Genomic DNA, 13528 nt, shown 5'->3' with positions numbered 1-13528 from the left:
CTCTCTCGATTCCTGCAGCCCCTGATAACTTTGCCTGTTCAGTTCTCGCCTGCCTCATGCAAGGGGCAGCAAATCACAATAGAAGGCACCAGCAAAAATCATGATGAAGGGAAAAACCCTGAAGCCAGCCAATGCTTCTACATAGCTCCATTCTTATTTCAGACATTGTGATATATCAGTATATCACAATGTTTAGCTGGCGATATATCATGATGTTGAAAACCAGGTATCACCCAGCCCTAGCAAACACTGTAGTCAGATGCACTAGATGGCATTGTAAGTGGGAATGCAGAAGATGAGATCAGGAGGGTGAGTTTTCAGGAACAACCCAGAGGTAGCAACAGAAAAGGAAGTCATCAGTCAGTTTCAAAACTTGGCATGCTCCTAACATGTGAAAAGGGCTGGGTGAACCTGTCAATTTCAGTTTCTCTCCATTTCTCATTTTCCCCAGTCTTAAGTTCAGTCAGCCACATTCCATATTAGTTTCCTTTTCTATTTTAAGTCCTCATTAAAGTTCACCAGCACTTTAATGCAAACTTTCCCTAACACACTCTTTTTGGTAGGCAATTTCCCTTAACACGCGTATCTTTTCTTGCAAAGCATATTTTCCCAATTGTAATGCCTTTGATATCATTATTTTCACTTGCATGTGCATTTCTATGCAAGCTTTACCCTAACAGATGCATTTTTGTGCGCATTACTTGACTGGAGAACTGCACTGCAAAATTCGGGAGATGTGCAAATTTCAAAAGATGTGTTTCAGGTTGCGTATTGTTTCGGAAAGTGTGAATTAGGTAGGTTTGCCTTTAAATGTGAGCCAAACTGAGTTCCTCCCACATGAATGAAATCCAGAAAGCCTGGATGTGCTGCGAGCTCCTTCTGGTACCCAAAGGGGCTTCTTCTCTGGAAAATAAGGAGTGTATCCAATGCAGCGCTGGGGAGCACATTCCTTTAGCTCAAGGATTTGTGCTTGAGCAATGAAACCTCCCCCTGCATGCCCCTAAAACCTGTTTTGGCAGCTTCTCCAGAACAGATTTGCGAAGGGTGCAAGGCATGCAGGGGGAAGTTCTGTTGTGCAAACAAAAATCCACACACTATTGTAACGAGTGCATCGAGTACCTTCCTGAAGTTTGGCAAGTCAACCAAAGCAAACCTCCCACTCCATGCTGAGGGTTAAGAAGGCCTGATGCAGTCGGAGAATCGCTGACAAAGGGAGCTAGAGGGGAGGGGTGTGTGCCCCTGGATGTATCCTGGGCTGCCAAACCCGGAAAAGAGGCTGTGACTAAGACCTGTGAGGTGTAGCAACATCCTCTGCCAACCCTTTTCTCCTACCCTTGCTATGTCACTCTGCATCCCAGAGGTGGCTGTACTGCGCACGGAGTCTGTAATTTGTAAATCATTCTGGTCTGAAGCACCCTCTAATACACAAGATATTCTTGGAAACACTCCCTTACCCTGTAATCTGTGGTCAGGAGGACACATTAGAGGTCAGCCCAAGCCTGCAATGTTGTAAGACAAATTGGGCTTGTAAAACCAGAACCTTCCCACACATTCCTTCAGTTGTATCAATCACTAAATACCACTTAGGGTCACCCCTTATGTACCGTTCCAAAAGAGAAAATGCATCATCATCATTTTAAGAAAGAGAAAAAGAGGATCCAGATTTGTATATGTGAAATTTATATGTAATAGATGCAAATTTAGAAATAATGACTGTAATTTCAAAGGGAAACGCAATGTAACTCACCAAAGGGGTGAAGACAGTCCAACTGTGTCTGCTTGGGAAAATGCGTATTTTAGGTAAAATGACACATAGGAGTGTGTCTGTTAGGAGAGATGAACACTAAACTGCTGACCAATTTAATAAATAAATAAAATGAATTTGCAAATTGATTTGAAAATGTGGTGAGTTGAGCTTCAGATTGCAAAAATGAGAAATGAAAACTGACCAAGTCATCCACCTCTGCCCCCTGAACATACCCCACTCACAAAGCGAAGGGCCCCTTTTGCTGGTAAATAATCACACAAATTGCTATCTCTTGTGCAGCTGACTAGGAATCCTTTAACACTCTCCAGCTCAGAGACATCTGGCCACGTTTCTTGGAGATTCATGCGATGTGACACTCGTTAGAAGGTCAGTGGAAAAAAACTGTCAGACAGGAAGTCAGCCTGTCAGTGTCAGCACACCAGGCGCTGTGTGAGAAGCAATGGGAGCACGCTGCAAGCCCTGGTCTCAAACCACCAGGCATTTGCCAATCAGGACTATGTGATGCCAAAGGACAAAACTTGCAATGCAAAAAACACACGCTCCTGAAATATTCTTCAGCTGGGCCTTTTATTGCAGCAGGGGTCTCCTTCCTTGCCAAGAAAAAAAAACCACAAGGCTTATCAAACGGGCAAAGAAGGCATCACTGCCACACAGAAACAGCGGGCAATGCTCAGTCTTGCTGGAGTATCGTGTTTCCATTTCATGCATCCGTATCTCTCATCTGTGTGGCTGAATCTACAGTTCCTGTAGGACATGAGAAACTCCCAGCTGCATCAGACCAAAAGCCCATCTGGGCAAAGGTCCTGTTTCCCACAGTGGCCATCAGAATCCCTCTGGGGAAACCCACAGCCAGAACATGAGCGCAACAGAACTCTCCCATTGTTGCGCTACAGCAAATGACAGTCAGTGACACATTGGCTCTGAACCTGAAGGTCCCATCTATCTGTCGTCTCATCTATCTAAACCTCTCATGGTCTTCCACCACCAATTTGTCCTAATCTCTCTTAAAGCCATCTCAGCTGGTTTCCATCACCACAGCTTGGGGCAATGAGTCCCACAGATTAAGGTGCTGCATGAAGAATACGTCCTTTCGCCTGTCCTGAATCTCTTGCTAGTTGGCTCCACTGGGTGGCCCAGACTCTTTGAATGAGGGACCACTATCTCCACACTGTGCATGGTTTTATAAACTGCAATCACCCCCCCTTTAATCAGCCAAGCAACAAATTGTTAAGCAAATTCATGGCTGAGAAAGCTATCAGTGGCTACCAGCCACAATGGCCACGTTCTTCCTCCATAGTCAAGAGGCAGAATGCTGCTGAATGCAAGTTGCTGGGAATCACAGATGGGAAGGGATCCGCTCCTGCACATAGACCTTGCCTTCAGACTTTCTGCAGGCATCTAGTCCACCACTGTGAGAGCAGGATCCCTTGGACCAATCTGGTAGGCTCTTTACGTCCTTGCATAGTGGGCAAGACTAGATTTCATAGGTGTCAGCTACAAGAGGGTAGATCTTGGTTGCACATTAGGACAAACTTTTAAAAGGAACTTTTTGACAACGGAACCAATTGGAACAATGGATTGGGGTGAATTTGCTTTTGCTGAATGGCTTCAGAGAGGAAAGCGGGCAGCTGTCTGCTGAGGTTGTTCCATCTCTGGGTTTGCCATCTCAAGCAGAAGCTTCTTCCAGGTGACCTACAAAGCCCCTTCCCCCATTGCAAGGCTGCCTCCTCTGTCCCTAGAGGGCGCTCAGATGGTGGTCACAAGGCAGCCTAGCCAAATGCAGAAAGTGGTCCCTGAAGCATCCGGAAACTCCTATGCAGGCAGAGAGTCGTCTCTAGACTAAAAGAGCAGTTGTAAAAAAATGTCTAGGTTGACATAATGTATGTGACACACAGTGAGCGTGTGTGTTCCATGCCTTCCTATTAAGCACATTTGAAAGACAGCTAATTTCCGGAGGATGGGTCAATTACAGTTCCTTATGTGGAACGACACCTTCTCAGCCCCCGAATGAACGACTCCAAATGGTAACTTCCCTTGCCAGTGTTTTCTTCCCCATACAGCTGCTATTGCAATTGCTGAATCTTTGTTCGATTGCAACATTTGATTCTCCCAGCCCTTCAGCTCTCCCCCTCTTTGGGCTCATTTCCAAACCAGATGCGCAGCACTCCTCAGCCACTGCCACAGAAGGGGGATAGAGAAAAAGGCTGATCTCAGATCCTGCTCTCCAGGCCAGTACCTACAGCAACCAGACAGGTAATGATGCCAGTCTAGAAGTGATGGGCAAAAGGGAAAAGGCTGCTTTTGCAACAAAACAGACCCGACAGCCTTGCTTAAGGAGTGGGCAGGAAAAGTGGCAGAGTGACATTTACAACTCCTTTTGCAACCCGGTCCTAAAAAGAATTTCCTACTGAGTTAACTGGGAAAGTTCTTTCAGGTGTATAAAGCAATATAAAATCACAATAATTATACGTGTTTGTAATGTTCAAAGCACTTGGCTCTTTTGCGTATTAACCCCATTCTGCAGGTAAGGTATCAAGGCTAAGAAGAACAGCTTGAATAAAGGCCACTTTTAATAATGTCATTAGTCCTTCCTTTGAGGCAAAGGGCGAACAGGATTAAAACTGTGACCCCACCACAGTTCTGATCTGAATCAGAGGGGCCCACACCTTGTGTGACTTTATTTTGGAGTAAGTTGCACTGCAAAGAGTGCACAGGATTGCAATGACAGCAGTTCAAGTTGTTATTTCAAGTTCACACATTTTTACCCATGATTGTTCCTAATTGCAGAACAGAGGAGAGAGCGTGCACGCATGTGGGGGAGATACAATACTTTAAAACAGAAAACCAAGAGAGCTGGCAGAGGGGACAGATTTGCTTTTCTTTTGTTTTGTTTTTAAAGAAACAAGGAGCGCAGTCTCTCAAATATTTATTGCAAGCTACTTAGGAGACCAAATATGACTCACTTGTCTTTGGATAATAAATGGCACAGAGAGCCATTCTAGACCCCCAGGCCCAATTCCTCTTTAATGCTAAGTTTAATTTCGGCCGTCTTGTTTGCAGAAGGCTCCGGAGGCTTTTGCAAAACAACAGGACTTTGTGTTTGTGTCTATTCCTCCCAAGATCACCCCAATCTCCTAGGAGAACACCTGACAAAAGGCATGTTTGGCCTCCCACCCAGCTGCCCGCTTTCTCCTTTCACGCCAGACATTCTCAACATTTTCTTACTGAGGAAGAAAAGGCGCCCTGTTGCTTTCAAGGCTTCTGTCAGTTTGTGGATTTTGCAGAACAAGCAACTGCCGGTGTTTGGAACACCAATACCTTGATGGTGACGGTGATTCATGAAACTTGAATCCCTCCCTTCCTCCCAAAAGTAGTACAGGGCTGCAGGCACCTCAGGGATAAAACAATACAATTAAAAATAAAAACGTATTTAAACCAATTAGGGGTGTAGTCAATCCTACTTAAGAGTAGACCCGTTGACATTAATGGAGATGACTAACCTAGGTCCATTAATTTAAATAGGCCTGTAGAACAGAACTTAGCTGGGTACAACCCTTAAAAACAATCACAAACTCTCAAAGTTAATAAGTGTCAAGGTCACTGGGGCAGTATTTTGAAGCCATCAAATAATTGGGTGGAATCATAGAATTGCAGAGTTGGAAGAGAACCCCAAGGATCTAGTCCAAGGTTTCTTCATCACTGTACTCTCATAGATTCCCAGACATTCTACATTTACTCATCTGCTGAAACAGAGGCAAAAAGGCAAATTGAAGGAACTCAAAACGCAGGATCCAGGTCCAGTAGTAGAGCTAAAAGCCCCTCTCAGCAACATTTTTCTCTGCCAGCACTAGGGCAACACAAGCCCATTCTCTTGCCCATGATATTTCTGGATGGCACATAAGATTCTTTTTAAAAGTTAATGCACATTACGTTTTAAAAAAATGAAATAGTTGTATGGTCCTAGTCCTCATGTTGGCAGGAGGAAGTGGAATATGGTCAACATGTGCTGAAGACCTAGGAGGAAAATGGAAGAAACCCCTCTGCTCTCTGGCAGCGGTGTGACTTGCCCACAGAAGGGCCACTTGGGTTTTGCAGCCTGAGGCAGCTACCTCAGTCTGCCTCATGGACAGGCCGGTCACATAGTCCAGTAACATCCAAAGGGTCACAGGTTTCTGATCCCTGCCATAGGGAACTGACCAGTCATCAGATTAGGTCCTCATCTTGCATGAGGTCTGCAGAGATGATTTTGGGCACTGGTGCTGGACTTCAGAGGTGCCACCACTGGGCAATTCCAAGATGGCAGCCAAGTGGTTTTCAGAGGACTAGCCTGTGAGACTTTCTTACCACCACCACCACAAACAGAAAGAAAAACACACCCAGAAAATCATAAAATGAGTGAAACTTCATAGCTGAGTACAAGCCAGACTCTTGCTGGCATAGAAGTGGGAGATCAATAGAAAGTCTTTTTTCAGAATTACACAGAGGCGGTGAGAGAGTCAAAGCTTAGAGGTGAATGAGGAATTAAAGACAGCTCTGGAGAAGTTCAGAACTTAAAACCGTGGAGGTGGAAGGAAGTTAAAAGCCACTGGATCCAAGCCCAGCTCTGACACAGGACTACTATAAGACTGAGCAGCCGATTATCATTTAAGGGGAGGCGGGAGATCAGGGCCAAGGAATGGAGTGAAGAATACATCATGGCATACTTAATCCAGGTAGAATAGTGTCCAGGCAAAAAGCCCAAACAGGATGCTTTTTTTAAAACAGCCTTTCTGGTCTAGGTCACTGCTGTACAGTTATTATATGGAGCAGCAAAAGGAGATCAAATCACCTTTGGACAATGCACCGCCTGCCCATGAGCTACCAGGCCCAATTCAGACATTAGCAGAGGGGTTGGCAACACGGCACCCATGGGTGTAATGTTGCCCTTGAGTATTTCCCTAGCGTCTGTGAACCCCACCCACTGCCACCTACTCACTGCCTTTTTGGCCATGAGTTAGTGAACGTAGCTACCTTTCTCTTCCCTTGAGAAGTTCATATTGCTAAAGGAGGAAGTTATTAGTTAGTTAGTTAGTTAGTTAGTTAGTTAATAGTATTTATAACCCGCCCTTCACCCGAGGGTCCCTGGGCGGGATGACACTCTTTCCCACTTCCTCTGTCAGCTCAGTGTGCTTTTCAAGGCTCAAATTAAATTGTACTGGCTCCGATTCCCACCCCATCCCCAATCGCTTGAGAAAACTGGTATGTGTGTGTGCACACTTCTGTGTCTTGTGGTAAACAGGGTCTGATCTGTGGGAGGAGGAAGCCAGAGGGATGTGGAAAGAACAACCCTTGCTCAAAAATCCAAATGTGCCCATAGGCCTACAAAAGGCTGGTGGCCTCCTGAGTTATGGCTTGGGAGTCAAGGGCTAAAAGGAGCACCTCCACCTGTATCTTTCGACCTGTCATCTAGGAGGTCCTGCTGGTAGTCCCATCTGCAGGAATAGTATGAAGAACAGGGACTTCTTGGTGGCAGCACCTTGGTTATGGCATACCTTCCTGAGGGAAATCAAGCAGTCCATCTTTTCACCTACAACCAGTAAGCACACAATGACTGCAAAATTTATTTATCCAGGCGCTTGGTCAAGAGTTTTAGGACTTCTTACACTTCTGGATTTGACCTTCTGTCTGTAGTATGTTGCAGTGCAGCTGTATATAAAAAGATGATTCATGCAGGTCATTCTAGGCTCCCTTTGGGAGTAAGGGGGAGTTATAAAACATAAATAAATAACAATAAAATAACATAGGAGGCCCCAGTGGCCAGTCTAGGTGGGCAAGGCCAATCCAGTGCTTGCGATTACATCACTGCTCTGTCCTGCAGTACTCTGACTCGCCAGATGGATGGATCTGTACACAAAAGCAAGGATTCCTGGAAACTCCACGTTTCACCCCACAAGTCCCACCACATATCAGCTTACCTAGTCCAGATCATAGTGTGATATAGACAGAGAACATGGCATAGGAGCTCAAAACAACCCAAGCAAGGCAGCCAAACAACAAGCAGGATAGGAAAAAGCATTCTGGGGTCACTGAATAGCCTGGAACACTCCTCCCCATGTTCAAGACTGAGCCAAACCTCTTTAACAGAGGCCCAATTCACACATTGCGTGATTTCTCCATTTTCCACAACCAACAAGTGAGCACCGAGAATGTAAGAGAAGCCCTGCTGTTGGATCAGCCCCAAAACCCATCTAGACCAATACCTGGCTTTCATAGTGGCTACCCAAATGCCCACAACTGCAGTTTCCCCACCTGAAAGCCCCAGAAACTAACATTTACTGAAGATGGAACATAAATCACTGTGGCAAAGCTATTGATACTGGCTCCATTGCAAAGCATTGCCTTTGAGGATGATGGAAGACAATGTGAATATTCTACCTGTTGTGCCTGTGCTAGTGAGAGCATTTTGCTCATGCTAGTAGGTTGAAGATATGCCTCAAAACACATGGGAAACATCGGCTGAGATCAGGAGTCAAAAAGGGTAGGCTGAACAAGATTTGCAGAAGTTATGTAAGCACCTTCGTGCCCTTCCCCTCTCCCTCTCACAGCTAGCAAAACCATAATCATGTTAGCAGCGTGCTTAAGTTATGCAAGTCACAAAAACCGAGTGTCCCGTCCCCCCCCCCCACAATAGGCTTTGGGTTGCCATGGAGCTCAGCGTAGTACACACAGTCTTGGTTCCATCCAAGAGGCACAGAAGTGCGATGGGAGTCAACTTTTGATGACGGGTGGGAAAGGAAGAGCTGGAATTCACAACTGTAAGAGATGCTACAATTAAAAAAGAGAGTCCTCTACAAAGTCATAGGGCCATACCTCTTTCACAACAGCAGCAGCACAACAGACTGAAGCGGAAGACACTTGCACACCTCTGTGATAATGTCTGGAAGGTGCGGGGAGGATTGGGAAACTTTGCTTGGGTACACAGAGGTGATCATCTCTGAACCCAACAAGCTGAGAAAAAATATTACATCCAGTTGTTCTCTCTGTATAGACCAGCTCTAGGAAAAGCATATTGCAGTTTACTTTAATTGTTCATATCTAAATAGCATCTGGGTAGGGAAACGAGCCTCCCTTAACCTGGGGGTGTTTGGAGGCCTGCTAAATCTCCTTGGCTGTCCCCTCCTGCAAAAAAGCAACTCACATTTGGCTTCTAATTATAAATGCCTTTGCTTCATTAGCTTTCTGCAGTCTCATCAGCACATTAATTAACTTCTTCCCCAATGTGACCTCATTGGAACACCTCCTATTGTGAAAAGCAGTATTTTAAGGTGAGAGACGGGACACTTATTTGTAGTTGTGACAACCCAATTGGCTTCCGTTTCAGATCTTCAAACACCAAGGCATAGAAGCAGATATAGCTGCGCACTCTCAGTTGAAATTTGAATCCAGATATAGCCAGGGTGTTCAAATATGGATAAGTACCAGCCATGCAAATTGTAATCCCACTTCTCTGCAGTGAGCAGTGGCAGGCCGCTGTATTCCCATCTGAGCCCATAGTCCTTCCTTTCTCAGCCAAAGCAATTTGCAAGTGCTGCATTTCAGCAGTAGATCTCAGCATCTATATCTGGCTCTTCATCATTGACATACATAAAGATAAGGAAGTAGGGCAGTGGGTGGGGTGAGGTTGCTGAAACACACCTCACAACCATGGGGGGTACAAAGGAAGGGGTGTTGCTGGGGTGAGGGGTGTCCATGGGGCACAGACTCTGAACCTTTTCCCCTGGTATCTCTGGGTAGGTAATGAATTCAGGAGGTATTGAATTTAGAGAGTGGATGGGTGCAATTGGGACATTACTTTATGGAAATCAATTACTATAAGATGACCTTATCTAGAGATGATTTGAGGGGGTAATGAATGAGGGCGTAATTAAAGAGAAATTGAACAGCTATATAATCTGTTGGGAAATTAATTGGGGGTAAAGTGACCTGAAGAGGAACTGGTTTGGAGTGATCTGGGGGTGGGGGGCAATTTGCAAATGCATTGATTTGAGATTATTTGGATGGGAAATCAGCTGGCCTGTGACATTCAAATCCTAAAGCACGCCTATGCATATAAAATATAGTATATGGGAACATCACACATTTTCATTTATGTAAGAGGTGCAGAATCTTTTAAATATCCAGCACTGCAACACCATTCCCCTTCCCACCGCCCCATCCAAAGGCCATTCAGTAGTGCTGCATAGCCAGGGGCCAGGGAAGAAGAAATTTTGGCTGCAACAAAACTAGCCAAGTACTGAGAGATGCTTGACATTTTGTTATGCCTTCCATAGGGCTGAGTCTGGGGAAAAAATGATAGCACTTGAGGGGGGGGGGGGAATCCAAGCCTGCACTGAGCCATGGTGTTCCATTGATGATTTAAAAATAGACCCACATTTAATATGCTAGTTAGAAAAAAGTGAAGCCTGTGTGTGCGTTAGTTCACGATAGATTGACTATAGAAGGAAAAGCTAAGCAGATCAAAACTGCCACGACCGACCTGGCCCAACACCTTCCTAGTTCAATTTCATCCTAAATCTAATAATCCCACATATCAGACATACTGTCCAACACATATATGGAGAGAGAGAGAGAGAGAGATTGCTTAAGGAAAGCACAAGCTCTAGGATTACAAAGCTTTACGTTTCTGAATAATCTAGTTTGAACAACCTCCGACACACATGACACTCATTGCTTCCCTAGTTATTAAAGTCGCTGGAACAACGGCACATGTGATAATAATTTCAAGGCCAGTAAGTTGGTCATTTCTTTAAGAATGCTTTTTGCTGTGCTCCTGTGCTTTTGACAGCAGCCCTAGCATGCAAATAGCAAAGCAAAGCTTTGATTGATATGGAGGTGAGTGTTGCAACAAGCTTTAACTGCTTGCATTTCTGTGTGTCCGTCTGCTGGCTAAAGGTGCTGGATTATTACATAGTTGTAGCCAATATCCATGTAGGAAGCTGCCACTAGTAGCCACAATGGCTATGTTTTACCTTGACTGCCAGAGGAAGTATGCTACTGAATACCAGTTGCTGGGAATCTCAGAGGGGTGTTGCCCTCACATTTGGGCATCTGACTGCCCCCTGTGAGAAGATGCTGGCCTTGATAGACTCTTGGCCTGATCCAGCAGGCTCTCATTACATTCTTATGCCTTGTCAGAGCATTGGTCCACCTAGCTTAGGAAAGAATCACAGAATTCAAGAGTGAGAAGGGTTATCTAGTCCAACATTCTGCAGCGCAGTGATGACAGCATGGTCTACTGGGGTGGCAGACATGGTCCCTCCATCTGTTTGTTGTTGGACTCCAACTCCCAACAGTCCCAGGGTTCATAGCCAAAGGTAAGGATGATAGGATCTGTGCTCTGACTTGGGTACCAGGCAGCTTCCTTTGTGGACTGTGACTGGATAGATATCTCTCCCCACCAATGATCATTTTCTGAATATGGGTGGGGGGCAACATCTGTTAGCCAGGCAGCATCCACCAGAGTCGTGGGCCTGCTGTCTCCAAGAACAGCCTGCAGCTCTCAGTGGGAGAGCATCTGCATTGAACACAGAAGGGCCCAGTGCCAGTCCTCAGCATCGGAACTGAGAGACACCCTTGTGATGGCCTGAGACTGGTGGCAGTTGCCCAAGGTCCTCAGTCCTGAAAGTGGTGAATCAGTGGGTCCGACTGTGTGCATAAAGAAAGCTCCCTATATTCTTGTGGGGACTCTTTCCTCCATTCCTGAGAAGATTAAGAAGCCAGAGTCTGGAAGATGCCCTACCTACCTGCTCGCCAGATACCAAGCTCTGCCAGATACCCTGGAGAACAATGGCTTTACTACAAGGAGGCCTTGCAAGGAGGAGGATGGAACTAGCAGCCTTCGCAAGCTGCTATTTAAAAGCCAAGGGCTCCACCAGAAAAATAAGAGGAAGGCAGGGACTCAAGCCTCCGCTGGGCGATTCCGTTCCTCCTTTAAACTGGGAGAGGAGGGAGGAGGCAGCAGCACTCTCGCCACCGTCTGCATCGCCCCTGAAGCTGCTGGCTAGCGCCTTCGGAAGAAACGTGCCGTCTATCTCCCTGCACCCGCCCCAAGAATAAATGCACATGACACTGCAGTGCGTGTGTATGTGTGTATGTATGCGAGGGTGCGCGCGCCAGGCAGATCGGCCTCTCTGCCTACTCGCTGCAGAGCAGGATCGAGGAGCCCGATGCACAAATGCAAACGCGCGCGAGAGAGAGCGCGCAGCACCCGCTTTAAACCCCCCTGGACGCGCGTCCCACAGGACAGCTCCGGCAAGATGTCAGCGGCGCTCCTGCACGCGCGGCAGCGCGGACACGCCGTCCCGGAGCGGCCTCGCTTCTCCCGCCATCGCATCGGCGCACACGCTGGGGCAACAAACCACACAGGCTGCCAAATCGCTGCCATTCATCCTCCTCCTCTTTTCCTCTGCATTCCTCTCCGGGTGGAAATGCAGATCCGATTTTGGAAACCAATCAATCCATTAATTAATTAATTAGCGTGGCTCCGCCTTCTCGGTTCTCTCGGAGGAAAAGGGATGACTCAACCACTCTTTCCCCCAGACGCACAAAACAACAGATCGGGATTTTTTCTTAAAACAATAAATAATGGTGTGGTACCGTGTGGCACCCCCTCCAACCCACCCGCCGCTGGTTTTTTAAATTACTATTATTCCGGCCTAACTCACGCTCTGGCTTTGGGGAAACCCATGGAGAGGAGGATATCCAGGGAAGAGCCGTGCTTGATGGTCCCCGTGCGCGGCTGCCTGTTCCTCCGGGGGGTGACTTTGCTGTACAGGTCTTCCTTCGCGGCCATGGTGCGCGGCGTGGCGGGCTGGTGCCGAGCGATCATCCGGCCATCGCGAACACACACAGGACAGGCGGACTGGTGGATTCAGCTGCAATAGCAGCAGCGGCAGCAGCTCCTCCTCAAAGAGGCTCCACGCGAGGAGTGGCGCGCCTGGCGCTGCGCGTAAAAGAAAAGGCTTCTCGGCTCCCGGGGCGGCGGCGGCGGCGGCGACTTCCTGGGTCGCCGGCGAGCTTTCTTCCCGAAGTCACTCGGCCGCCTCTCGCCGCTCCGGCTGCTTTTGCAAAGGTGCTGCGCGCCGCTGACGCCTCCCGCCCTGCCCGCCCCTCCCCTCGGCCGCACGTGCGCCCCAAACGAGAGCCATCCAATCGGCGCGCGGCCTCCGCCGCCTTCCGGAAGAGGCTGGCCCCCTCCCCTTTTGTTTTCCTTTCGCAATCAGGAATTTCTGAATGGATCAAAGAGGAGCACCAAAATAATAATCCGGGCATGGGCAGGCGCGAGCGACCGAGCGCTCTCCCCGCCGCTCTCTCTCGTCTTCTCCCTCCCCCGCACCTCTTGCCAACAAAGCCCCGCCCCCTCTTTTAAAGAGGCAGCCGCAGCCCCTGTCACAGAAACAGGCGCGTCCAAGAGCATGGGAAGTCTTGCTGAGGCTGAGCTTCCGCTTTCTGCAAGAGGGGAACTGGACCTCCCGAGATCCGGAACCTCTTGCTGGTACTAGTATCCCGCCCGCATCCACAATACGTGGAGGAAAGAGACACGATTGGCAATATTCATTCATTTGGGAGTCTGGTCCTTCTTATCAGCCCCAGCTCCCCATCTGTCAGAGAGACCAGGGTTCTGGGGGGGGGGGTGACTAGTGCTTTGCCCCATAGTTGGACCCATTAAGAACCAAGGCACCCCCTTTTCGCATAGCCCTGTCCTGAGTGAATGCCTTTAAA

General features: G+C 47.5%; 1 protein-coding gene across 1 annotated transcript in view; it reads right to left on the bottom strand.

Annotated features, from left to right (window-relative positions):
* Positions 1 to 13073, bottom strand: part of UBASH3B (ubiquitin associated and SH3 domain containing B) — a 71468-nt gene extending 58395 nt beyond the window's left edge. Inside the window, exon 1 of the mRNA XM_077919229.1 lies at positions 12472 to 13073. Within this exon, the coding sequence (XP_077775355.1) occupies positions 12472 to 12635 (164 nt within the window). The 5' untranslated portion in view covers positions 12636 to 13073. The remainder of the gene's footprint in view (positions 1 to 12471) is intronic.
* Positions 13074 to 13528: the final 455 nt, after the last annotated feature.

The sequence above is a fragment of the Podarcis muralis genome, chromosome 15, assembly GCF_964188315.1.
Source record: "Podarcis muralis chromosome 15, rPodMur119.hap1.1, whole genome shotgun sequence".
Lineage (NCBI taxonomy): Eukaryota > Metazoa > Chordata > Lepidosauria > Squamata > Lacertidae > Podarcis > Podarcis muralis.
Note: the sequence above shows the minus strand (reverse complement) of the source record. Positions and strands in the feature narration are given on the sequence as shown.